This window comes from Larimichthys crocea, chromosome VIII (genome assembly GCF_000972845.2).
Source record: "Larimichthys crocea isolate SSNF chromosome VIII, L_crocea_2.0, whole genome shotgun sequence".
In the NCBI taxonomy this organism is placed as follows: domain Eukaryota; kingdom Metazoa; phylum Chordata; class Actinopteri; family Sciaenidae; genus Larimichthys; species Larimichthys crocea.
Window position 1 is genome coordinate 5,232,274 of NC_040018.1, and position 27,991 is coordinate 5,260,264.

Genomic DNA, 27,991 nt, shown 5'->3' on the forward strand with positions numbered 1-27,991 from the left:
GACGTTACAGTCACTAATAAATTCAGTTTTATTTCATTTCAATACTATTTATATAGCGCCAAATCATAATGGACGATATCTCATGACGCTTTCCATATAGAGCAGGTCTATAGCATTTACAGAGAGGTGATGAGGGAATACTTCCTTTAAAAAGCAGAACCTGGTTCATGAGATTGGAGAGGGAGAAAGGAAGGGGGAAGGGAGAGGGGAGAATAGAGAGAGAAACAGATGCACAGCAGCAATAATAAAAGTTAGAACTATAATTTTAAATAGCAGTCGTCTATCATAGTTGTAATAATGATGATATAATTATAGTGTTCGTAGTATGATGTGTACAAATGGAGAGAAGAAGCGATGAGCTCAGTGCATCATAAGTTGTCCCCTGACCAGGCCTATAGCAGCATCCCTAAGGGACGGTTCAGGATTCACCTGAGCCAGTCCTAACCATAACCTTTATCAAAAAGGAACGTCTTAAGCATACTCCTAAATGTGGAGATGGTGACTGCCTCCCAAACCCAAACTGAGAGCTGGTTCCACAGGAGAGGAGGCTTGATGGCTGAAGACTCCCGGTCTACTTTAGGAGACTGTAGGAACCACAAGGAACCCTGCATTCTGAGAGTGCAGCGCTCAAGTGGGGCACTAGACCACCAGACTGTGAGAAAGATTTAAATAGTGAATCTGATGCAGCGTCTATCCAGTCGAAGCTGACTAATGCACACTTGTGAGCACAAGATTTGTTCTCGAGCCTTGAGGATATTCCTGTTATGCATCATCGCTAATATATGATAAACGTCCGTCCTGAACAGTAACAGAAAACTAAGCTTTAACTGGGTGTGGAGTGCAAGACGGGACATGCGCTCACCCACACGTGCTGAGTAATTCATGAAGACTGTCACAAAATCTTTATAATGCCTGAGGCTGAAAGTCCACAGTGACGCATCGATTTTCATCGAACAGTCATTGTATACAGTGTACACGCTGCCTGGGAGAAGTTACTCAGCTGAGTTTGTCTGGCAAGGTGTAGAATTTGCATGTGAAAAAAAAAATCTGAAACAAGATCAAAAGTGTTCTTGTTGTGTCGAAACACTTCTCCTGTGACATAGCAGGGGTGGAAGATGGCATGATGAGGAAGTACTGGTGAAAAAAGGAGTGTTGTTTCATGCGACTCCAGAGCCGCACATAATTTATCACGTCTTTAACTGAGAAGTTTTCAACGGATTTTCCTGAATGTCAGCCAACATACTTTATGCTGCTGGGAATGCGGCTTCACACAGTAGTTTGCTATGTCATCCTTAATTAAACTGCATGGTTGAATGCCAAAACATGTTCCTCACAGTCCGTTGCGTTTGCTTATTTTGTATGTTGGTAACATGTTTTTTCCTGACATGCAGATCATTAATCTCTTTCTCTTCTTCTTTATTTAAAAATGTTACACAAGAAGCTTAAAGAGAAGAGTATTTCATGCAAAACTTCTGTTAAGACTACGGTGATTCTTATATTTATTATTTACCTTCTTGTCATTTTCTCGTGTGTATTTTCCTGTTTCGTTTTGTGAAACTAATGATTGTGTTTCTGCCTCTTTGTACTGACTGTCCTGTCAGGTCAAATATATATGTATATCTACATTCATGTATCGTTATTCCTTACATATACATTTCATCAACCCTTCAACTTTTAGATCCTTTGTGATTTTTTGGGTCTGGGTCACTTACAACATGTATCTAAGAAAAGGAGAAGAAGCTTTTCTGGTGCTTTTTTTTTGTGTGATTTAGCATCATAAATGGTGTCTCTCATCATTATATTTTTATACATTATATATTATTTTGTGTTACTGACAGAGAAGGGGAGAAACTGATACCACATCTTCTCTTCTTTATCCTCTTCCAGCAAGAGCTATCTAAAAAAAAATTCCCGGGAACAACTGGGTAAAAAACAAACAAACAAAAAAAAAACACATGAGTGTCTGTTTGTGTCTGATGAAGAGGAGATACAAAAGCGTGAGAAAGTGTGAGAGAAGTGCGTGAGTGCTTGTAAGAGGGTGTGTTCACAGGTATGCCAGCCCCCTTCTGTGTTTGTGTGTCACCAGTCATTGTTGCACTGATGCAACACCTACCTGGGGTGTGTATAAAAGACAGCGACATGATTCATCTGCGTCAAATTAACAGTTCAAGTGTGCCAAATAGTTCCGGCTCATAAACAGTGACCTAGTGGCTATGGCTCCATCAGTTTCTGGTATGAAGATGAGGAATCTTCTTTTTGGGGTTATTCTGGGACTTCTTGCTGTTGTCCACTCAACACCTGTTAATAGTAAGTCAGTCTTTTATTTTTATTTTGTCTGTTTTTCATGGTGCGTCTCTTTTAAACACTCGAAGGAATACTTTCTTACTCACGTTAGAGTGTCTGTGTGAATTGAATTGGAGTCTTTGAGTATTAAACTAAAAGATTAAGATCAGAATTGAGGTCGACTTTTTTTCTGCTTATATATTCATGTAAGATATTCATTGACGATCAGTTAAATTCGACTATTCAATGTGACGTGCTTGCACCTCAGGGCTCAGGAGGCCATAGCCATGGATTTTGCAGTCTGACAAATACAGTCATTCTTCTGTACAGACCTCTGAAATTTCAATAATTCCCATGGTGTCCTTTTTCTTACCCCATGAGTCAGCACTTCCCCCCACTGCCACCTAAGATGCTCTTTATGTTTCAGGTCCAACTCTTTTTGTAGGAATGCAAGAGTAGTATTTCATTCCCGGTGCACAGGTTTCACTGGCACCTCCAGATTACACACAGCGATCATTGTAAAATGTCCTGAGCTGCTCCAGGAGGTGCATTAATGCGTACGTCTTGTGTAAGGTGAAACCAAAGATCAGCAAAGAGCTGTTACACAAGTTTGGGCAACTGGTAACCTCATAGGGAACAGCGGAGCTGAACATGACCGGGCAGAAATGGAAAGTGGAGAAGTGTGATTTGATTCTTAGGCCTTTCATTTATTTTTTTTTTAATTACATTTTTTAAATCCTATTTTGACTTTGAGATTTGACAGATTTTTGCTCTTTATGGTCAGTGTTTTATCAGCAAAATGGATTTTTAAATGATCAAGTACTCTAAAGAAAAATTATCCCTGTGACTACTTTTAATAACTTTATATACAGTTTTCTTAGGGCAGTTAAGGTCAGGCTCCTCCAGAAGGTCACAAGCTAAATCTGAGGGGGTCACAAGACAATCAACGTGGTATAAAGAATTTTAATTGGCATACCAATTTAAATGAAAACATCTGAGAGCTAAAAAGGTTGGAAATTGCTGGTTTATTCTTTAACATTATACTGTATTTTGCAGGGTTATCATATAATATTTTTTAAGATAGAAAATCTTATTCTGAAAGTATTTCCTCCAGCTGTCAGTAACAGGCACAACACTTTATACTGGAATAAAGTCATGCAGATGGAAATATTTATATATTCATAAGTACAAAAACCTCAGAACTTTAGGACTACTATTACTACTAATAATAGTTATTACTATAATACAGGGGGATAAGCAAAAAACAATATACTTGCATTAAGCACATGACCTTATTTGTCCTTTTTCTTCCTCCCCTTGAATGACACTATAGCCTGAAATGGCTTCCTTCCAACTAAAACAGAGGAAAAGAACAGTCATGGTTTACACTGTTGCACTAGGTGTGTCCAAAAACGTAGTATGCTCTCATAAAACCTGTGCTTTGATGAGGCTGCCTGTCTTTTGTTAACCCACTCATAGACGATTAGTCATCGAGGTTAATCATTACTGTTTCTCACCACTCCTCATCAAAGACAACACAAGTTTATACAAGAATTTGGGGCGAAGTACGTACACCATGCCTGGTAGTTTTGTAATACTCCATTAAAGCTTTGTAACTTTCCTTTCTGTTCAAGTCAGGGCTGGTTGGTAAACACTTAACCTGACCTGTGGATTTTTCCGTTTCTGTCTTTGTCCTAGCTGTGACCCAGAACCCCTCCGAAGCTGAAGATGATTTTTTCCGAGAGGCCATGACAGATGGGTTCCTTATCGATCAGTCTCTTCCAACTTTACTCACAACTGAATCACTCCCAAAAAAGCCGACTGACGACTCCAGCTCAAATTCATATACCACCCAAATTCCTCAGTCTGGTGTTACTGCTTCACCAGTGGCAAATGAAACCCAGACAGAAGAGAGTAACATTCCTGATGGCAGTGGGGACGAGGGCTTCCAGATAGGAGTTGAACACTATACAACCACAACTCAGAGTGTTACACATATTCAGAGCACTACCCCCGCAGTTTTGCCAAGGGACACCGATTCAGATTCATCTCCCACCCAAATCCCTCAGTCTGACTTTACGTCTTTATTAGCGGTAAATGAAGGAAGTGGAGACTGGATCATGTCCATAGCCACAACAACTCAGAGTGTTTCACATGGTCAGAGCTCTACTGCCACAGTCTTGGAAATAGACACCGAAGAATGCAGTTTAGATTCATCTACCACCCAAATCCCCCAGTCTGACTTTACCTCTTCATTCATGCTAAATGAAGCCCAGCCCATTGATGAGATCATTTTAGAGTCATCCAACAACCAAAACCTTCGTTCTAGGTTTATTGAAGGTAGTAAGGACACAACCATGGCCATGACCACCACGAGCACTCATAATGACATAATCAAGCAAGGACGCATTGTGGACGGTAAATATCTTATGCCCGACCCATTAGTCATACCTACAATTGCTGTTATATTGTATATATTATTTATTGTGTTTTTATTAATTTGTTTTTCTATTTTTAGTTAAGGAATCAAATCAGGCAGAGCAGCTAAACACAGCACATGGTACACCAAGTGAGTTGAATTAATTTAAAAAAATAAATAATAATCAAAACCCCCAAAAATGAGATATACCAGATTTCTGCATAAATGTCCATCTCATTAACTTTTCTCCCATTTCTCCAGGTTGGATCATCATTGTTGGTTTCATCGTCGGTGTTGCAGCGCTAGTAATGCTCTGTGTTGCCATCGCTACAAGAGACAAGTAAGAATTAAATATGAATACTATACATAAAAAAATATTTTACCATAACTATTATAAGCACAGGATTAAATTGTCACCATTCCTTAATTTAAAGGTGGAATAGACCAAGCCAAGCATCTCAACTGGAGACCAATACCAACTCCACAAACCAGCAGAGGGGGCAAGAGTTGGAGACATTCCTGTACAAAGACAGTCCGAGGGAGAACGGAAAGGCAGCAGAGTACACAGTCATCCCCCTGGAGGAGCTTTCAGAGAGCTACTCATCACACTGAGGTTCGGAAACAGATCCTCTGGGAGGCTTGAGACTCTCCATTGAACCACACGACTGTTTGAAGCAGATGAATTTCATCAGAGGAACAAAACTATCGGTGGCTGTTGAGCTAAAGGTTTCTGTGAACTTTCACAGCTCTGGGCCAAGTCTGAATGAGAAGCATGGCCTGGTTTTTCATTTCTGATTTTCAAAAACTCCTGTCATATCTTTACTTTGAAAAGTACAGCAATATTTGGTTGATGTATTTATTGCCATATCAACACTGTTATTAACTGTTGGGTAAGATACACAAATACCGTTTATTTCAAACACAGTTGAAAACTCTTTACAGTGTTTTACTTCCTGTTTTTTTTGTAAATAATTAATGTCCTTTTTTAACTCACACATTTTGTTGTGGACACAAAAATGTCTGCGCTAGTGAAAATGTATACCTTTATTATGATGTTATTTTAAATCTTTTTGTAAATAATATTGTTGAAGACGGTGTCGTGGATTGTAACTTATATTAAGGTGTTTTTTCTCTGCTCTGTAGTAAACAGGGCACAGCCCATTAACTCATCAGCTTCTCTTGGCGACCTACACTGCACTTCATCTGCTTTCAACATGCACTTACTGAATGCTCATGCTGTATCACATCTGCCCTTGTCTCAGAAATAAACACAACGGCAGCTCATCAATAAACATTTATTTGTTTGCATTCATATTTACACAGTATTAAAACATTTACACACATTAAGTCCATTTGCCTGACAAATATCTTCGTGCACTGTTAAGACTTTATTTAGTACAAGTGCATTCAGTCCTCGCGTCTCTGCTTGCATTTAGTCAAAGTCAAAAGAAGTTTTGCATTACAAAGAATGTCAGACGCAAGAAAAATGTTGAACACATTCTTGGACCAATATGTGCATAGAATCAAAAAGAAAGATAGAAAATAGAAGTTTTATCATCTAGAGATTGTACAATTTCACATGCTCATAGAAAACACTTGCTACACGTGGCCAGCTGACTAAAAACTTATGCGTATGTAGATCAAGGCCCAATAACAAACAAAATAGATGGAAAAATGATGTAATGAATAAATAGATGATCGATTTTTGACATAAATCAGGGAATGTTGATAATGACTGTGGAAGACCCTCTTCCATTTTGACGGAAGGCCGTGCTTGAGCCAAACACTAGATGGTTCGCCGAGGCCTCATGTAGACGTACTGTAGCTGCCAGCACAATTATTCAACGCACATAAGAAATGCCTTAAAGGTCCAGTGTGTAAAATTCTGTGGCATCTATTTACAGAATATGTCCAAAATTCAATGCACTATTTCAATTTCAATTTCAATTCACTCTATTCCTCTTCCTGTGAGTCCGCCATGTCGAACTCCCACCTAGCCCAGAATGTACAAACTCAATACTGGCTTTAGATAGGGCCCTCCGCATTGGGCCAATGTAGTTTTTCCATGTGACAGGCAAGGCAAAGGGGTTGCAATCAGCAACTACAACACTCAATGCCTAAATCCTACACACTGTTCCTTTAATGTGCTCATTACCCTTAAATAGCATCCACTCATTAAACAAGTGAAAAATATTGGGCTTTCTTCTCTGACAGTTTGAAGCTCTGTAGTTTCTCCTAAAACCAAATAAATGTAATCCATTGTTTGGAAGTAAATAACTCTAAATTCACAACCTATTGAGACATCTAGTGGCCCATAAAATGAACATTAACATTGTGCTAGCATTGTTACATATATATAGTTATAGTCTTTATAGAAACCTTAAGCATAGCAAAAACAATTCTGACAGATTACATAAAATGTCAAATTCTATACATTTGATTTATACACTTTATCTAAAGAGAGTATATACACAAAGTGCAAGGAGGCACTTTAAACATGAATATATAAGCCGTTGCTTATATGAAAAGAGAAATAAATAATCCTGTTTCCCAGGTTTGAACAGAGATGCTACACAGTGTTGAACATGCACATATTCCACCTAAATCCAATGACCTTGTTGTTACAGCTTTAAATTTATGTGAGAGCTGGTGGCAGAATTTAGTGTGCACTTGCTAAACAGACATTACCCTTGCTAATTAACACTGTTATTTATGTTTAAATTTACTGTGTTGAAACTACATCTAAAGCTGCATAGTAATTAAGTAATGACTTGTGAGGAAGGCCCAGCCGTCCCCGTTCTGAGCATAGTAAAGCAAGTAGGTGGAAATAATACCTTACTTTACTTCCTCTTCTAAAATGTGAGTCCCAATATTCTATAGTTTAAACTTTTATCCTGAAATGTGTTTGTCATCACACCGACTGCACTCTGCAGTTGACATCATCAAGGCAAGGTTGTCATATAGCAAAGATATAAACAGTTTGAAATAAAAGACAGAGCAATCGCTGGCCTGCTGAGAGTTCAACTCTCCAGTTGAACCACCAACTTTTCTTTTTCTTTGTTAATCTTCCTCTCTTGCTCTCAGAAACACGCATGACACACATAAATTCCAGTACACAGGCATACTTTTTGACTACGAACAATGCTTAACTCATAGAGAACATACAAAAAAAATAATAAAGAAATAACTGGGAGGGCACCCTTCACTTACTCTATTTTCTGCTTTACGGCTCTCTGCAACACATCCTGTACTGTTTGTTGCCACATTTAGATGGCACATGCGCTGCTCTTAAGTCCTAAGCTTTGCTTCTTAGGCTCGAACCATGTGTGTGACATCAGGGTGTAATCCTATAAGTCAAGCAGTCAAAGGTAATGACTGTTTAACCATCTCGTACTTAGATCATAATACCACGAACAGCACTGTTTCATTGAGTTAATGTTTCGTTTTCATCAATCCAGTTTGCATTATTTAGAACCTTTGGTGGTTACAGACATTTCATAAGAAGACAGAGCATGCCACTGATAGGGACTACCATTCAGAAATACCTGGCCAATTCCGATGACTGATTTCCTTCATATGTTCTGAGTTGATTTCCAACATTCCTATCATCTCTCACTTGGTTCTTTTATAAGATTTAACTGGCAAGGCCATCATCCAACCATCATTTCTCTGCCCTTTTAGTTACAAAGAAAATGCTTCAATACAAAAGAAGAATGAGATGTTGCGGAAGTTAACAGAACAGGAAGCTTGCAGCAGTACCAAGTAAGGCCCTGAGTGTTGTCAACCAAATGATTTATTTTTCTGTACAAAGTGAATAAAATGCACCAGTTATTTACAGTTTGTGTCTAGTTAGTGCAAATGCAAGATCTAATGCAAGTTGTTGAGCCATCTGTAGTTCCAGAAGATACCCGGATGGGTAACTGAAGGATTGGCCGAATGTTTGTTCTTGCGGTACGTTGACTCTGCTAACGCTCTCTTTTTTTTTTTAAATCTTCTTTTTGTATGTGATTTTTTTTGTTCTTTTTTGTTGTGTTGTGTAAGCAGAAAATAAAAGCTGTTGGAACTTAGGGTAAGGCGCAGCAGCATCTGGATCTGCTTTAGTCGCATTTCCATGGTTCCTCCTCAACAAGAGAGAACGCTGCAGTCTTGCCATTTGTGCCCATCGTGACCTGTAAGTAATTATCAAGAACATCTAACTATGGGGCCAAGGCACCATCATTTACAAAATGTCAACAGTTGGGAGCAGAGAAACCATTGACCTTGGGGCACAGTTAATGTATGGTTCCCCAACATTGAAATACATGTCATCTTATACACTGATACAGTGATGCTGTTTGCACGTCATTGTGGTTTGCCAGTTGCATGATTACATCAAAACAAGGATATTTATAGTTTTTCAAAGTTGGCCATGTATTTTATGGATTCTCTGCCCAACCGAATTACAATGCTAGAATAACCAGAATGCAACTTTAGCATCAGATACAAAGTTGCATTACACAGACAATGAAATATCAACAAAATTCTACTTTATAACTTATAAAGTAGAATTTTGTTGATATTTCAAAAAATAAACTATGTAGCGCTCGTTTGTTTAGAAAGCTAACTACAATATTGAAAGGAAATTATCTTTGATAGGCATTTCATAAATATATGCATCACTTTGGATGAAACATGGTGAAACAGCAGTCTTTATGTATACCACCAGCTAAAAAAACTCTTTGCAAAGATGGCCAATGATTAAAAATTATAATTTGGTCAGGCCTGCCACAAATACATGTCCAATTCAGTAGAGCAAAGAAAAAAACAGTGTTCTTAATAAAATCAAGACATACCACAACAAAATACAAGTCAAATATAATTGGGTACAGAACAACGCATTAGGAATGGTTGGTGCTTAAAAAGTAACACTTTCATTTGGATTTCATGAGAGTAAAACAGAGTTTTTGAGGATGATAAAAAAACAAAAAGGATAATATAAAAAACAAACTTTGATTTTTATGAACTGGTATCACAAAAACTGCTTTTTCATAATCACATTAACAGGTGAATAAATGAATAGTTTTTAGAGCAACTTTTAAAAAAACAAACCTTTTTCTTCAATTAAATTATGTCAGATACTATCCACATAGACACACATACACCAGTATGAGAAGTCACATGGAAAAGAAACAAAAGACAAACACAAACACAGAGCGGGGGAAGGATTCTCTACATACAAGTCTCTATGTCCGTTAACGTGAAATGTACCTTGCAGTCGTCTATCAAGATTGAGTTGTGGTGAGTGTATACGTTCTGGTTGCTGTTATTTTCATAGAAGGATTGAGTCTTTGCCATCTCGAAGTCATCCATCCGGGTCTGGGTAGAGTCGTAGGAGTCAAGCTCGTCCTTGGAAAGATGGTACACGATACCGGCTCCATAGGAGTCCCCAACCACGTTGACTGATGTGCGGAAACGATCCCTGCATGTTGAAGAGGAAAAGTGGAATTTAGTCAATTCATGAAAGAAAAAGAGAACAGCAAAGAGCCAGGACAAGTGTCTTTGTTTTCACTTTTCTTTTAAAAATTTAAAGGAACACCGGTTTGGATGTCCTTATTGAAGGACAATATACATCCAGGGGAGGAGAATTTCACTGATATTTATCTGCAATACATTTCAATCTATTAGTTAACAAGAGGCCAAGCAACTCATTCCCAGTTGACTAATTTATGCCTTGCTACCAACAAAGCAAGAAAGTGCCAGCACTTTTTAAAAATCTTTTCGGAAGTGGATTATGTACTGTAGTTCTGTAAGTTACGTATCTGAATCAACAAAGCAAAACACTACATCTCCAGTAAAGTTATCAAAGCCAGACAGCAAGAAATGTTTACACCCCCAAAACATATGTTAGAGAACATGCATTTCTCACTTCATAATGAGATCCACAAGCAAAAACATGTAGATTTAAATGAAAGTCAAGCATCTGTTTTCATGGGACTTTGGCTACTACTGCTCTACAGTGTACAAACTATGCGTATCAGTGTGCTGCCCTGGAAAGAAAGAAAAAAAGATAAAATACATATGTGCCTCATTAGAAAGTGAAATGATCTTAAGATGTTAAAGGAGAAAGGGTGTTGGATTGAATGTTAATGCAAATGAAATCATTAAGAGTGTAAAGCAATAGAAAGCTGGAGTTGTACATCCTGGGAGGGCAATGAAGAAGGTAGGCAGAGTTCTGCTTTGAAGCTCCAATGAATATCTGCAATTCAATTAAAAATCTTGTGAGCATGATAAGTCTGTAATTTTCTCTAATTTCCCAGTCTGACTAAGATAGTGCGACATTCTTTAGGAAGAAAATATCAATTTTGTTAGATTGTGACCCTACAAACACTGCAGATTTTGGCCTTTAGGGATTTGAGAAGATTCAAACTTTAGATAAGCAATGAAAATGTTAGATTGTAAAGTTTAAACTATAAATTGTGTTGGAATGTTTCTATATGTTTTGAATGATAGCGTTTGTGTTGATGTTGAACTTACAGCAACCAGTCGACAGCGACCAGGAGGCTGATGTCCTGAGTGGGCAGCCCCACAGCCGTGAGGATCAGAAGCATGGTCACTAGTCCAGCACTGGGAATACTGGCTGCTCCAACACTGGCCAGGGTGGCCGTCATACTGAATAGGAGGAAAGTTCAACTCTCAGTAGACAGACCACAGGCTCCAACATAACAGTGCCACGATTCACTTTTAACATTCAGTGACTGTATTAATAATAACAATGGAATGATGTCTATTAAATATTTGAAATTACTGATAAACTAGGGTACAAGGCTGTAGTTACTAAATATAATCAAGACAACTAAAATGTAACTTTAATTGGCATATACACAATGGTACTATTATAAAAAACCCTCTCAGTTCTGAAAATAATAGAAAGATCCCTGAGTTTTAAAAACATGTTTCACTGGATTTATGTGGAAAAATTTCATTTGAAATAAGGACAGTCATTCTTTTGCTCAGACAGATTTAAACCCCTGTTGGGAAGAATTTGGCTTCTTTATTACAAAAATGTTACCTTGCAAATGTGTTGTGATATCTTACTGTAGCCGCGTTCTCACCTGACAGTAACAATCTGGCCCCAGTCGAGCTCAATGCCATTCATCTGAGCAATGAAGATGGCAGCCACAGCCTCATAAAGCGCTGTGCCGTCCATGTTGATGGTGGCGCCCACTGGGAGGACAAAACGTGTTACTCTCTTGTCGATGCCCAGGTTCTCCTCTAAGCATCGGAACGTGACGGGCAAGGTACCAGCACTGCGGCAAATAAAAGAGGTAGAAATGCTTTATTATTAGAGTCACAAATAGCATTCAGTGAGCATGCAATGAGTGAGTCACTTTGCAAACGCTGAACCCAAAAACATACATGTTTCTTAAAATAGACTAGTGTAGGCTAAGGCTTTGATGAGTTTAACTTCACCAAAGAAACACAAACTAGTTTGAATTCAGAGAGAAAACAGCAGCTGTGTCTCAGAGGCTCTTTTGTGTGTTTTGTCTAATAATTCATAAGTGTTACTCCGAGATGGCGGAGGAGAGAGAGCATGAAAGAACTAAGGTCACAAAGTCAAGAGGAGAAAGAGTGTGTCTATGTCATTAATAAAACAAAAGGAAAGATATCCCACATTGAGGCAAAGTGAGAAGACATCGCTGGCGGGAGTACTTCACAGTTACAAAGGAGTGAAAAGGGGGAATCTAAGTATTCACAACAACATGCGGCATATCAGAGAGGAAACCCAAATTAGATACAGTCACACTGTGCTTACCAGCATCAGATAATCCTAGAAAAACAATAACGAAGGCTGAAATCACTCATACCTGGACGCTGTTCCAAGTGCCGTGACCCAAGCTTGGAATATTCCCATGAAGAACTTGTAGGGATTTTGTTTTACTATCACAAAATATATCAGTGGAAGGAACAGGCCTCCATGGATGATGAGACCAACTATGACAGTGATCATATACATCCCCAACTGCCTCGCAACCACCTCCAAGTCAGCAATGGAGATGATCTTTCCACAGATGAGGCAGGCAATACCAAGAGGGGAGTACCTGAAGATAGACATGGGATATGTTTGTACACAGGATTACTTTTACACATGTGTAAAAGCAGGTATATTACTAATATTTTCAATATATAAATATGTAGTATATTAGCTGTGGGATCCTCTAAATCAATATCATTTTCATGAAGAGAACAAGCCAGGGAAATGGTTTGGCAATGTAACTAAATGTGGAACACTTACCACATAATTGCGCCAACAAGCCTCATGACGATATCATTCAGGACGTTGAAAAACTCCACCATCAGTTTGGCCTTTTCTCCCATTTTCCCCATTATAACTCCAAAAGCAACAAAGAATCCAATCAAACCTGCAAGAATACAGTGATGTTAATTTAGTCTTGGATAAGCCTGTCTATTAAACTGAATATACTAGAACGATACCCAGTTCACTCTCACTCTTAATCAGTCATTGAAAGTAAGATGGAAAAGTGTTAGAATGTAAAAGTACTACTACATTTTAATTCATTCATGTTTTTTTGGCTTTGTTTGTTAGTTTGTCTATTGGCAGAATGTCACAAAAATGAACCATGAGGTAATAAGTGATGAGTCTTGGCATGGATACAGTAATTTTCTCATAAAGTAATGAACTCACTGGACTTAAAAACACCTGCCACATTTATATCATAACTTAATAGGTCTGTTACTACATATATTTTGACACAGATCCAGGTGCAGAGGACAGAGATTTTCTATTAATAAATCTGGCTGTGTAGCATTGGTGGTTGTATGTTTTCTAGTCATTATGTAACTGAAAATAAGACTTGTGTTTTTCTTCAACAACTGTTATTTATTTTTTGGTTCTGCAGTGGGTGTGTTTCCAAACTTTTCACCTACCCAGGACATTCATCCCACCCTTGAACTCAAGTGACCTTTTGATAGTAAACTGTGGAGGTGCTTTGGTTCTGTTAGTGGGCACAGGTACTTTGGTAACTACTGTTTGGATCTGGAAAAGAAGCAAAAGAAAAGAACAAACAGTTGGCGCCTTCCACATATGAATCATTTTTTTATTCTGGGTTAAAAAACCTTTTGTAAGACTCCTACCTGCTGAAAGCACGCCTGCACCAAGTTCTCTGGGAAAAGATTGCGGATGAGGTCAAAGAAAGCATCAAGGCTGGACACCTCGTCGTTCTTCTTTCCCTGTCCAAGATTAGCCCTCAGCTTGGGGTTACCGGGATGGATGATCAGCACCAGCACCACTCCCAGGACAGCTGCGATCACCGTCGTTGACATATAGTACACCATGGCCCTGGTGCCTAAGCGGCCACTGGATTTGGCATCCAGACCGGCTAGTCCTGTTGGCATAGTATGTTTGACAGCAAACAAATATAAGTGTTGAACATCAAGATTTATTTTATAAAGTAGATCTGATTTCTCCTATAACTTTACAATCAGGTTGATCAGTTCCTCTCTCCAAATAGTTGCTTCCAGTCAGAACTTGCAGAATTTCAACTGTGAAGCCTCCACACAAAAGGCTTAGTTCATTTAGATAAGAGGTGCTGGTGTTGTGATTGTGACTGTTTTGTCTACAGTATGAGGACATATTGTGCAAATATATTGGAAAAACAAACTCTGCACCCATAAATTCCACACCAGTTGCTTCCAAATTGAGAGAACTTAATTGCACATTTGTAGTTAGTTAGACAATTAAACGTATCTTTTGAATTCAGTTTTTTATTATGCAGCCTGACAGCAAATTAATGTAGCACTGTTTATATGTTGACTTGTGGAAAGACTAGATCTCTTGACTTCCCTGAATAGCACATGATAAATAACAGCAGTCTTCAATGCGTGAATTGTTTACTGAGGGTAATTGAGTTTAGACAATATTAGAAATGTCTGCACACTGTGCTATAAGCAATGATTAGGATTTAATATTATCTTCAGGTTATAATGTCGTTATATTCATGAAGGCTTCTACTTTCTAATCAAAAAATTGCTGATTAACAGTTAGGGACTGTATCCAAAGCTATTGCTGTGTCTCAATTCGGATACTTCAGCTAGTACACTTCTTCACTGGAGTAGTGTGCTAATTTCAGCAGTGTAGTGTCCTTATTTTGAGTACGGCAATTGGGGACTTATTGGAAATGACAATTGCAACATTTCATTGCTTCTTCTTCACCGATTTGCAACTGGAATTGAGCACCAACATTTGGCTGCCAAAATACTGCGGTATTGCGAAGTGTCCGGCATTCCACATGCAACTTTCTATATGTTAAGTACACCACTGGGTACTTATAGTACACTGCATTTTGCCGTAATAAACAGTGTGACACACATATGTGCTCAAGTGTAAGTATGAAGGTTTGCAAATTGAGGCTCACACATCTCCCATATAGGCAACCTAACATAACTATGCCTATATTGATTAATTTTATGGTCCTAGTTTTATTTTTTTTAACTAGTAGGAGACTTATGTTTTCACAAACAATAGTTTGGAATGTGGAAAAACAAGAACATGTGTATACTTGGGTCTGTGTGCCACCCGGCCTCCACACAGAGCTTGTCTAAACACAATTGTCTGAAAAAACCCGCCCACTCCTGTTGCTTCCACGTAGCAACAAGTTGCCCAATGTGACCTCATTTCAGGACAGTTGTCAGCAAATTGAGCAGAACATTTGCAAGCAGCTACTGTACCTCACCCACCTGTGACCAGACTGGAAACCACAAGAGGCAAAATAAGCATCTTCAGCATCCTCATTAGGATCTCCCCAGGGAAGGCGATGACCATAATAACATCAGGAGGGAGAGGAGATATGTGCCGCAGCAGCATTCCAGAGATGGAGCCCAGAAACACGCCTGAGCCGACGGGAAAACACAAATCAAACACAAAGCCTGGTGACTCTGAGCCCCGACATACCAATGGTGAGCAAGAACCAACATCTGTGATAAATAAACTCATGTTTAGCTGTCTTAATTACACATCATCACCTGTCATCTGTATGTTACAGTGCCATGGTGTCAACTATACATTCCGTGATAATTGGGCACACGTGGGATAAATAAAAACTTTACTGGATGACTCATGACACTGAGAAAATATATAACAGTCCGAATGTTTTCACAACTACTTCACATCCATCAATAGATATAGAAAAACATGGTTGAAATTTATAATGTTGAAAGCAGCACAGTTTCTTTGTTTAGTTTGCCTGTGGTCCATTAAAATTAAACATACAAGTACAGTTGCTCCTCTCTTTATTGTAAAGTATTTTCAGTGTTATTTAAATTGAATATGAACCAAAAGAATGGATATCATAAAACTCCTTCTCTTTTCTAAAACACTTCATTATATCATCAAGAAAGAAGCTGTGAACCTTTTTCTATGTTTAAAATGGTACATTGTGAATTGTGTCGGCTTCACGTCGTGCTAAGTGGTGAGCTTTATTGCCTCTCAGCAGGAATATATATTTGAAAGAGTGGGCCCTGCCTGACTGAGGTTTGAATGTTTTGCTCATGTTTCAATGGATTTTCTCCTGATGTTCCAGGTTTTTTTTTTTTCCAAAGACATGCAGGCAAGGTTAATTGCCCGTAAGATGTGTCTGTCTGCCTGAATGTGCTGTAGTGTGTGCAGCTGACAGATCCAGAGTGTAACATGCTTTTCTTTTTTTTTTTTTTTGTGGTCAAATTCATGCTAGGAAAGCCCTGGAAGAGCAGAGTAGAAAATAGATCGATTTTTGGATGCAAGTGGCAGGACCAAAAACGTACCGAGGATCGTGAGAGTGAGAACCATGTTGTTCATGACTTTATCACAAAGAGTGCTGCATGCGCTCTCATTCAAGTCCACACTGGGCTCCAGGTGACTCTCATCCATCCTGACCTCCACTTGCTTCTGCATTTTGTTGGCACTGAAAGAACAACAGAAAGAAGAAAATCTGGTATTAATTACTGGGACTGGGTTTTTTTTTGTTTGCAAAGAGCTATACCTGCTAATAGATGCATGTCATCATTATTGTGATACAAATAGTAAGGTTTATGCATAGCCACATGTTGCTGAGACAACCTCTATAAGTCACATGCATAAATTAGAAAAGAGTGGGATGTAGATATATAGGGGCCACAAAGTCCACATGCCTTTGCCCATTGCTATAATCTCCTTGGGCTTGATTCCAGCACTCCCAGCTTGTTTGTGTATTCCAGCATACATAATTGGCAATGTTTATTGCATGTTCTTGTCACTGCGATATAATCTCCTACTGATTGCTCAGGGTGCATGTACATGAAGTTGGACCTTGGGGGATACTGTGAACCTCCCATGCAGCATACCCTATACCCAATACAGTAGCTAGTTGGGTAGTGAGAGCACTGAAAGAAACACATGTCTGTCCGTACCCTAGAGGACAGTATTGGTGATTCCAAACTGGGGAGAAATGGGGGCAACAACTGCTATGTATTTCAGGCGATTAGAAAGATTTGTAATATTAATTAGATTCACAATATTACTATGTAAGTGTTCATTGTGTCATTGAGTAATTAATGGGGGCACATTCACACATGATTAAACACAATTAATTCTGCATGCGCTGCATTCTTAGTGCATGCAAATTTGTTCCAAAAAAAAAAAAAAAGGGGTTGCAGATGGCCTCATAATTAGCGACAAACTCCCGAACAATTAGCGCAGAATCAATAAAGAGCCTGTTTATAATCTGCATTTTAAACAAATTATTCCAGTTTTTACTCTACACATATGAATAAACAGAACACCAGCTGTTACTCATGTCCTTCTCTGTGCTGCTGCTTCTGTTGAGCGCCTGCATAAGTCATTTATGATAATCTGAGATATTTCTTATTATTATTTCTGAAAAAAAAAAAATAAAATAATATATATATATATATATATATATATTGTGTGGTCAGTGATGTGTTTTCAACGATTATCCAGGTGTTTTCATTGCTAGATGAAGTTAATTTTAGATAATGATCGTCTACCACCCATTCCTTCATCTAAGTGCTTCATCATATCACTGAAGCAACAAGTAGCTCAGGTTTGTTGTGGTCTGGCTTAAAGCCTCTTTGACTTAAAGATCATCTCTCCCCTGTGCAGCCTTTAAATCCTCTGTAGAGCACCGACGTGTACGGTTATGTAAGACTGAAATGCCCGTGTCATTTAGACACTCTCGACCTTCATGAATTGAACACCGGGAATATTAATGCTGTCAGCAAACGCAGCAGAAAAATGCTACAGTTTCTCTCAGCAAAGGTTTTGGATTAAGTGAAAAATCTAATTCACAGTGCAGAGAGGAGATAAAGCCCTAATTATAGGCAGTGTGGAAACATAATGTACCCTTCTTCTCGTGTTCAATAATGGGTCTGGTAGTTCAATATTTGAATTACTTTCTGCACAAGACATGGAAATGGGACAGAGAACATGCAAGGTGAGGACAGAACAACTGCCAAGTCATCAGGGCTGTCTGATACATTCTCTCTTGCTACCATTAATGAGACTTAAGCCTTTTAAAGAGGATAAAATTAGCACCTGCAGCGCACAAGTGATTGAGTTATGCAACGGAAAAGGGGCTTCCCAGGAAAAGTCAAGGTGTCACCATCACCCGCCTGACTACTGTTATGCAGGAGATTACTTTGAACACCAAACTTTGGTGTGAACTTTTTAATACTTCAAAAGGCATTGAACAAGTAATTCAAAGCCCAAAACTCGTTATGAATAGGCAATTAAGAAAATGTTTGTAAAACATAACCCCCATTCTTTTTCAGTTTTCAGCTCTTACCATTAAAAAGGCACAAAAAAATAAAATAAAATAAAATGACAGAACTGTACAGAGAACTGAATAATCTGAAAAAAACATCACATTAACTCTATTAATCATCCACAGGATTACTACAGATAGAGGTTACCCTTGCAGCAGTTATTTCTGAATAATTATACACAGTTATAGAGGTATTTTAGCATCAGTGATGCATCTTTGAAGTTCCAAGGGAAATCTGAACAGAAACTATTTAACATTATGCTGATGGCATCTCTTCAATGCCATTGTTTTCATGACTCATCTCATAAATCATTACCACATCACTCATGCTACTAATAATGCTTACCGGTTGTTGTTTTTTTTAAGTTGCTTGGGATTGAAAGTGTACTTTTGGAGAGCTACTACACAGCCATCGGCATCAGTGAAAAAAGTAACAAATTCATGGCTTATGCATTAGTAAATCCAGTCAGAACCTCCAACGAGTCTTTTATCCTTCAGAAAGGTCTCTTCAGTCCTTAAAAAAAAACAGTCTTTAGATCACTTCTTCCTCAGCATTAGATGTATATCCACAATCACAGATGCCTGCTCATTCAGCTGTAGGGAGGTGCATAAAGGTAAACTGACTAACCTGGAGGTCTGACAGGAGTCTCCCAGACATGAAGGGTGGAGTCAACCTGCTAAGATTAGCAAAGAAGTGAAATCCTTGTTGCTCTTTGTTTACTTCTTCTTCCAGAGGGAATGATTTACATTGCTTTGGATGTCCAAAGACATAAGTCTCTGGGGAAGGTCCTGACTGAGTGAAAATAATAATAAAATAATAATAAATTGTTGAGTTGTAAGAGTTAAGTTCTTTGACTGGGGCTTATCCTGTTGGGGCATTTCAAACAGCGTAGTAGATTTCATAAATTAAAAAAAACAATGCATATTTATATTATTCTTTAAGCATCCACATGCTGAGTTGCAGAATTTAAGTACAGATGCTTACTAAGAGCCACAAAGTGCATCGTTTGCAGAGCTTTTATTTTGTACAGGCCTTTCAAAAAAAAAGTTGCCAGGAGTTTTAAAACACCTTGGCTTAACACAATCACTGGGGACGTTGTCAGTAGCTGCAGCCCATAATTAATTTCTAACACAGATTGGTGTCATGATGGCGAGAGTGTGAAATCGTGCGCTACCAACGGTGTGCGCTGCTTGTTGATTCTACTGAACAATTTAATGCATTAAGTGATAGTGTGAAGGAGAAACCATGGTGGTTTGGATTTGAGTGGAAGCAACAACATCACTACTGTATGTAGAGCTAGTGTTTGGTTTATCTGTTCTAGACTCCAGTAGAAACATGGCAGGACCAACAGATGAAATACATAACAGATAACGGTTCCCCAAGGGTTGAAGCCCTAACAGTAAAAGCTCTGTCATTCTTTGTCTTCAGCAAAAAATGGCCTTAAGAGCGCCTTATCAGAGGATTTCAAGTTATGTGCTTCTGAGGTCTAATTTAGAAGCTTAGCCAGGTAGCTCATTGCCTTAAAAAAGGAATGTTAATACAGCAGTACAAAAATCTAAATGAAAGGTAAAAATACAAAGAATAATTCCTTTAAGGTCATTAAAATCAATACAAACTCTCAGTCTAGAAATATTTCTGAAGAGGAATCAACACAAGTGAGCTGATGGGAACATGAGAGTGAGGTTTTGATCTAAAATAACTCCAAATGTCTTAACAGTGGGAGCAACATGTCGAGCTAGAGTGCAAAGAGCAGGCAGAACCTGGCCATCAGTGCACTACATAAACTAACAGTTATGGAGGGAAGATAACTTTGGATGGTAATTCAGATTTGCTTGAAAAATACAGCTGAGTATCATCAGCATAGCAAGAAATAAATATGATCCTGTATGATAATATGGCCCAAAGGGAGTAAATAGCCTAAAAAGAAAAGAAAATAGGTCCTAAAATGGAACCCTGTGGCACGCCATTTATAGGTAATGCTTAAGAGGAGGTGAAGCTATCAACAGACACAACAGATTTTCTGTTAGAAAAGTATGGAGAGAACCACTGGAGGGTAGCCCCAGAAATACCAACCCATGTTCTTAACCTGTCAAAAATAATGCCATGATCCACTGTGTCAAAAGTGGCACTAGCATCAGGTAGTACCAACATGGAGCATTCACCTGAATCGTCCTTCAAGATATCATTCATGACTCTCACAAGGGCAGACTCTGTGGTGTGTTTCTGTCTGAAAACCTGATTAAAATCTCTCCAAAATATTACTATCAATAAAGGCTTCCAACAATTGATTTCAGGCAATTTTCTCTAGGATGTTCGATAGAAAGGAAAGCTGAGAAATTAGTCTATTATTGCTATGGTCAGACAGAACACAACCAGGTTTTTTGAGAAATGGCTGGACACCATCAGTCTTAAAATAATCAGGAACACATCCAGGAAAGAAAGAACTATTGATGATTGAAAGCAGGCAAGGGACAACACTATCTAGAATCTGGTATTATCTTTAGTGGACTTGATTATAGTGTTGTGTGTGAAATAGTTTCAATTCTATTTTGTTACGGGCAGAAATATCTTTAACAACATGCAAAATATCCAGCTTAGGGCAAGAGAAGTCAAATACAGAAGTTGCTGGATGAGTCTTCGATTGTCTCTTCTCAATCAAACTTTTCACAGTCTGCACCTGATGTAATAGGAACATCAAGAGAACCATGTTAGAGTAAACGATCAATGGTCTTAAATAATAAACTAGGCTGCTGTTTGCGGGTGATGAGCTCTGAGAGATATATTCCCTTCCATCTTTAATTTCACCGTAAGATGAAAATAAAAATTTCATCTGCTCATAATGTTTAAGGGCTAATGTCAGGTTGTCAGTTATATTAGGCGTGGTGTTCACTGTAAACAGTAACTGCCAAATTAAACACACAAAAATAAGATAAATGGATTATGAGAGCAAAATGAAAAAGCTGATTGCAGCTGGTTCCTTGACACACTTTTGAGTATCTAATCAGCCATCAATCATGGCTTATACTTGGGTAAGATTTTGTCATAATTATTACACACAACATTGATTTTAATGAAGGTTTTGGCATGCACGCTGCTTCTATCAGTTTTGTTTCTCAGCTTGTACCAACATTGGACTAATTGAGATAACTTGATAATTTGGATAAAGGCAAATTAAAAACAAATATGAACTTTTCAGGATTTTTGTATGCTTGTTGTTTTCCAGTAACATTACCCAGGATGTTTCTTGTGCTGTTTTGCACAAGATCTTGTGTACTGTTTCCAAAATCATGCAGCACAAACTCTGCATAGCAACATCAGCAACCAGTTAGGCTTTGATTTGAAGTATTTGTAGAGACGCAGCTGTTTGGTGCTGCTTAGTCACTGAGCGCGTGGCCATGGCTTCTTTTAGTTTCACAAGGTGACATGGCCATTGTGCATGTAGTCATTGTGATGGTGTTGCCATGGCAGCGTTTATGCTTTAATGATCTGTTGGGGTGACTGGCTTTTTATGTGGACGATGATTACTAAAGTGTACGTGATGACATTGGAGCCATTTTTTAACATTTTGACAGTTAAAATTAATAATGTATACCATAACGTGGGAATCAAAAGCTTAAAAAATCAGTCGAATTCCAGCTGTCTGATTGCAGGGTAATCAGCTACTAAAATATCATATATCTACTTTAGGAAATAGGTGTATTATCCCTGCAGTTTACATAGTTATTGTGTGCAAGTGTGTTGAGTAGATGGCACTTTATATCTGTGAAGTCTTTGTAAAGATTTCCATTAACCAGCTGCTCTCAGAGCTTGGACAGGGAGAGGAGAGACAATCTAAGAGCACATGGCAAAGCATTCGTCCGTGCAATTTCACACCTGGCTCCTCCTTTTCTCCCCTCAGCACCAAGTTGACCTCATGCTGCAACACCTGACAACACACACCACGCTTAGACAGCAGGTGTCTATAATTAACTAATCTGTCCTGAGCCATCCTAATCCAGCACACATACAAACTGAGATGGATCAGACGCACTTAGAGAACAAGTCTATAGCTCTGATACCCTACAACATATTTCCACACATCCTAAAAAAAAAAAGAACAAAGTGGGTCCCGGTAGTGGATCAATCTGATTATATATTAATTTAAAATTTGAACAAAAAAAAAACAAAACAGGGAAAAAAAAGTCACAACCTGAATTACAGATCAAACATTGTTGAAATTGTTTGTGTGAACCTTTCCCTTACATTGGTGCACACATCTCCACACAACAAAACTGCCCACCCGCTAACTGTTACTATTAATTAGAAGAACAGAAAAAATGCAACAAGGAAATTGTGTGTGCTTGCTCAACTCATTTGGGAATTCAACTGACTTTTGTTGCCCGCTGGTAGGAATGAAATAAAGGACCGGAAATACTTAAAACAAATGCAATGAGTAAAACCATTTGGTTGTTGTGAAATACTTACACCTCTCTCCATGACCCACTGTTATTCCACATCCACACATCGGAGGATAAGCATGAACCATATTAACAACAACATGCAATAAGAACATCCTACTGGTTTGTGTGTGTCCTGTTTTTACCTGTTTGAAGGACGTCGTCCTGCCCTGCATGCTTACATGACATCCATTCACAGAGAAGGCAATCAAAAACTTATGTATGTACTTAGGTATGTCATATTCTCCTCGTCTGTTGTTGTGATCATCACTGAATTGTACTCTTCTGCATGTTTGATTGTCCGCTACTTTTAAATGAACAAAACAAATGAAAATAAAAAATCTTTGAGTGAACAGTGGGTGGAAAATATAAAACACTTTACAATTCAATGGCACCTTAAAAAAAATGGCCCTGAAGTAAATATCAATTTGGTGAATGTGAATATTCTCCTTTTGTTGAGTCTGTCAGGGGTTTTGGCGAACACAATGTCAAATTTGGGGCTCATTGTTTGTCTTTCCTCTTTCCTTAATTCATAATGTTGCATTGTATGACAATAATACTTTAGCAATTCAGGTGGAACTCTTTTTAAACATAAAAAGTTCAACTGAGTTTTCAGAGAGCGGAAACATAACTCCCATAAGCACAAAAATGCCTGGAACATGATGCAACACCACAGTACTAATGGAAGTAGATGAAGCATCCTGACACTCGACAGTTCCTACAGTCAGAGTCACACTATCAGTGGCCATTGTGAGCAATAGTATGAGCGTGAACCATCCCAGATTAATAAAAAACAATCAAACCTGATGTAGAGGAGGTAAATGACTCCAAGCACTGCCAGACAGAGACCGGAGGAAATACTGTAAATATTCACACTGACCAAAATCCTTTTCTGCCACTGGCAAGAAAGAGTAAGAAATGTTTAAAAAAGCAATTACTACACTGAAGCCGAAGCTGCTGGAATTTAGTATTGCTATGCCTTCTTGATGTAAACAATATATTGATATTTTACAGCCCTCGCCCAATTTCTTTTAAACAACCGGTCTCAGTATGTTCGAATAGCCCCCTTTGGTACAGTAACAGGAAACTCGACTCTCACATGTACAGGCCATTTATCTTAGTTAAGCTAACCAACAAACCCATAGGGGCATATTGTCTGTTACTGAGCAACACCTATACGCCATGAAATTGTCCCAAATATAATAAAAGGCTTTTTATTTTAAATACAATTTATCTCAATCAAAACGTCTAAAGACCTGTTTTTTCCCCCCCGCTGTACCTCACAGCTGTTTACACCTTCCACATCCTGTAAATACACAAAAGAAATACAATTCCCAGCATGCTCCAACCCCTGTTACATAACAGAGACACGTGCGTGCTGTGGCTGTGGAAAGTCCATTAAGTGCACAGAGATTTAGTCTAAGGATCCGACAACCCGAGGTGATAATTCAATGGGCCAGAAACAATGAGGATTAATGGGCTTTTCTGATTGTTCCATATGCCAAACTGTCAACGCTTTCAGGGATTTCATGCTCTCACATCAGTTAAATATTATATGCTTCACTACAGGTTTAAATATCTCTATCACATGTAGGAGAAAAACACACAGATTCAAAAACTAGATAGATGTTATCTGTGAAGACTGAAAATATAACTTCGCTCACAATTCAGGCAATTATGGAAGTCGACATTTATGCTCAGCTTTTATATTCATTTTCATTAATCGTCTATGATTTATGTCGAACAAAATTTGATTAACTAGCAGCCATTTAGATATTGTCAAACACCCGAGTCAACCCACACACAGAGGTGTCATTACAATACTGAAATCAAAAAACATAATTTCATTCAGTTTCAAATGTCTTCAGTAAAACTGTTTTAAGATGTTTAACACTTTAAGTGTCGGTTGGAGCCTAGTGCAGTTTTTATTAACAACAAAATAATTAATTGGCCTTAATCACAAAGATATACTAAGTATGAAATGTGGAATGTTGGTTATTTGACTTTTGCATGTGTTTTTAATCTGATAGAAAGAAAAAAATCAACATTCAAGATACTTCTCAGAACTATAACTATGCCCAGGGCGCAAATGTGGCCAGGACCGGTGCTGTTTATACCATCTGATGAACTGATTCTCAAGTAAACAACAATGATGCCACTACGATATCATCAAAGTTGCACGAAAGATGAATTCAGAATTTCAGCACAATAATCCTGAACACATATTTGCCAAATACAGTCCTCTATATCTGCCTTATTAATGAACCGAGAGAGTGTTTGCAATCAGTGAATCACAAGTGCTCTCTTTGGGAAGAAGTTGTAAAAATGGGAGTTCTCATGTTGAGCTAAGAGGATAAGTCAAGGGGGGAAAAAAAACATTCAACTTAACAACAAAATAGGGAGATTGTAAATGAAAGTTTAAACAATAATATGTTGGAACAAATATATAAATGTGCATGTAGAAATGCAACACGGAGGATGCTCGTATCAGGGTGGGTTACACAGTGAGTGTGTGCGTTAGTAGCAAACCTGTTTTGCATCATAGAGGCATGATGCACGGCTGATGATCCTGTTTCAATGAAGACTTTAATTACATCTTCTTGTCTTGTAAGAGCAGGGTTTCAGCTGGAACTGAGCCAGGGCTCCACACCAGCTCCTGATTATGAGAGTTAACTGCTCTTACTTATGCAGGAGATGTACAATTAAAAAACTCCAGATCAGATGAGCACCTCTCGACTCGCTCTGCCATCATGCCCTCGACGTGACGATGGAGCTGAGGAGGAAACGCTCATTTCATAAAGTCTTTTTGTGTACTTCCTCACGCAGAGTTAGACAAATTGAGGTTTAATCATGCTGCTAGGATTATATGCTTCTTTGCCGACCTGCTGGGAGATAGGTGAGAAAGACTGGTATCACTTTCAATCTCTGTGCATTGAGAAGCTCGTTCTGGAGAGTGTTTAGCCTGGCTTAGCTGGAAGCAGTGGGAACCGATTACCATTGACCCAGAAAAGAAGAGAAACATCTTTTCAACACCTCCAAAATCTTGTTTGCATGTTTCATCTTGTTAACTAGACATGTAAGTTTTAGCCTAGGTTTTATTTAGAGTTTGGAAAGTTTGGGAAGCTGGCAACTTCACAATGAGGACAGGACCTCTGAGATGCAGTGTGCTATCACTCTTAAGTGTGCACTGTTCAGTCGGATTGTAACTCGTCATTATTTTTTTATGAAAACACGCAGCTTTATTGCTGGATGAGACACAAGTCAAATGACAAATAGAACCTTTGAACTTTTGAACGGTACACAGTCTGAAATATAAAGTCATATTAAAAATAATCATAAAAAATATTCTGGGCATCTATAGCTGAAAATGATTGCACCACCACCACCCCCCTTTGAAATTTTAAGTTTATGTACGTAACCTTAGTCTAAGACTTACAAGACTCAAACACGTTTCTTGTAATTGCTCTTGATTCTTTATGGACATCATGCCTAACAGGGGCAGCACGTCATTTTATTGAAGGAACATGGATATTTCTCCTCAGGGCCTCCAGCCAGCCCTCAGGGCCTCTGGCTGATGAAATGTTGGAAAGTTTCTTTGATGCCCAAGTGAGCAGAAGGGGCCCTTTTTCCTTTTAAAAAAAGTATTTTACAAGGCTGGCGTCTAATTTTGTTGATATTCGATAATTCAAAAAAAAAAAAAAGTGTTTTGCAAGTCGTATATTATTGCTGATGGATGTTTGCTGTCTCACTTTGTTTTATTCAATTTTGATTATTTGAGGAGTTCGTCTATGATAGCAAAAAAAAACTAAATAAAAAAATACAATAAAGAGCGAGGACAGGAAAAAACATTTTGATGCTGATGCTCTCCAGAGACGCCGACTCTCTGCAGTAAGTGTAGTTCAACCCTCAATCTGTAAGAGTACACTGTATACTATGCCACACATTAAAATGTGCAAAATGTATTGTTTTATTCATACTATGTAGAAAAGAAGAGCCGAGGGAATCAGGTGAGACGACTGATATCAGTTCCCATTGTATGGCTTCTTCTGGAAAGTGTTTAGCATAGCTTAACTTGAAGCAGCGGGAAGCAGCAGTACCATTGACCCAGAAAAGAGCGGTACATCTTTGAGCATCTCCGAGAAGATGATGACGATTATGACTGCGGTCACATGATGTGATTATGTCTGTAGTCACGTTCCCTGAACAAGCGTGCATAAGAAGTAGCAAACCGTCTGATGTGCAACCCATCTTGTTAATTTTACTCCAAATTTACAGTGTAACCCTCCGGGCTATTCTTTTGAACTTCATCCTCTTGTAGCCTTTTTTTTTTTTTTCCTCTAGTTGAGGAGTGTGCTGGGTGTGAGTCTCACAGAACGTCGTATCTCTAATGATGCACATGTGGCCCAGGGCCAACAGTTTTGCAATGCTTTAAAAAAAAAAGAAAAAAAGAGCATCTTCCATAAAATGCATGAGTTGACTTGTTTCTGTCCCCAGATGCAAAGCCATGCAAAGCTTATGTGTTTTTTTTTTTTTGTAGCATTGTAGGTGAATAACAACCAACCCTGATTATTTCAAGACTTTGTACACTGATTATTTTCCACTGGTAGGCATTTTGCCAGCATCCTGAGTTGACCTACAATGAGCCATTCACTCAGGAGGAGGAGTGGGAATACAACCAAGAGCAGCATTCAGGTATTCTTAGAACTGGGTCACAGCACTAACAACATAGTAACAATTCTAATAGCTGCATATTATTCAGTATACGTCTAACCTAGCAGCCGTCTTCCGTGCCAGGAGTGTCAATCAGCATCAACATGCTGGATGACATGAGAGAAGATGAAGCTCGGGTCACCTTGAGTTAACCTGTTTGTAATGCAGGCGCAACTGATCTCCTTTACATTATAAATAACCTCTCCGCCAGTTAAATGCATGCTCAAATGGAAAACATGGTGTGATTTATCCATGTAAACAGAAATGAAAAGTGCTCACCTGTTGAAGTCTTCTCTAAACATGTGTGCTTCCATGATTGGAGTAAATCAACTCAATTAATCAAGTCAAT

At 38.5% G+C, this 27,991-nt stretch overlaps 2 protein-coding genes across 2 annotated transcripts; one reads left to right on the forward strand and one right to left on the reverse strand.

Moving 5' to 3' along the window:
* Positions 1–2,141: 2,141 nt before the first annotated feature.
* cd44a (CD44 molecule (IN blood group) a) lies at positions 2,142–5,994 on the forward strand. The gene is made up of 5 exons (XM_019273362.2): positions 2,142–2,307; positions 3,982–4,701; positions 4,802–4,852; positions 4,964–5,042; positions 5,137–5,994. The coding sequence occupies exons 1-5, from the start codon at positions 2,214–2,216 to the stop codon at positions 5,312–5,314; spliced, it is 1,122 nt and encodes a 373-aa protein (XP_019128907.2). The 5' UTR covers positions 2,142–2,213; the 3' UTR covers positions 5,315–5,994.
* Positions 5,655–27,967, reverse strand: LOC104925837 (excitatory amino acid transporter 2). The gene is made up of 11 exons (XM_010739555.3): positions 27,922–27,967; positions 16,499–16,638; positions 15,437–15,589; positions 13,835–14,085; positions 13,628–13,736; positions 12,975–13,101; positions 12,547–12,780; positions 11,794–11,988; positions 11,216–11,350; positions 9,950–10,160; positions 5,655–8,871 (listed from the first exon to the last, which is right to left on the reverse strand). The coding sequence occupies exons 1-11, from the start codon at positions 27,954–27,956 to the stop codon at positions 8,800–8,802; spliced, it is 1,662 nt and encodes a 553-aa protein (XP_010737857.1). The 5' UTR covers positions 27,957–27,967; the 3' UTR covers positions 5,655–8,799.
* Between the last annotated feature and the right edge of the window lie 24 nt (positions 27,968–27,991).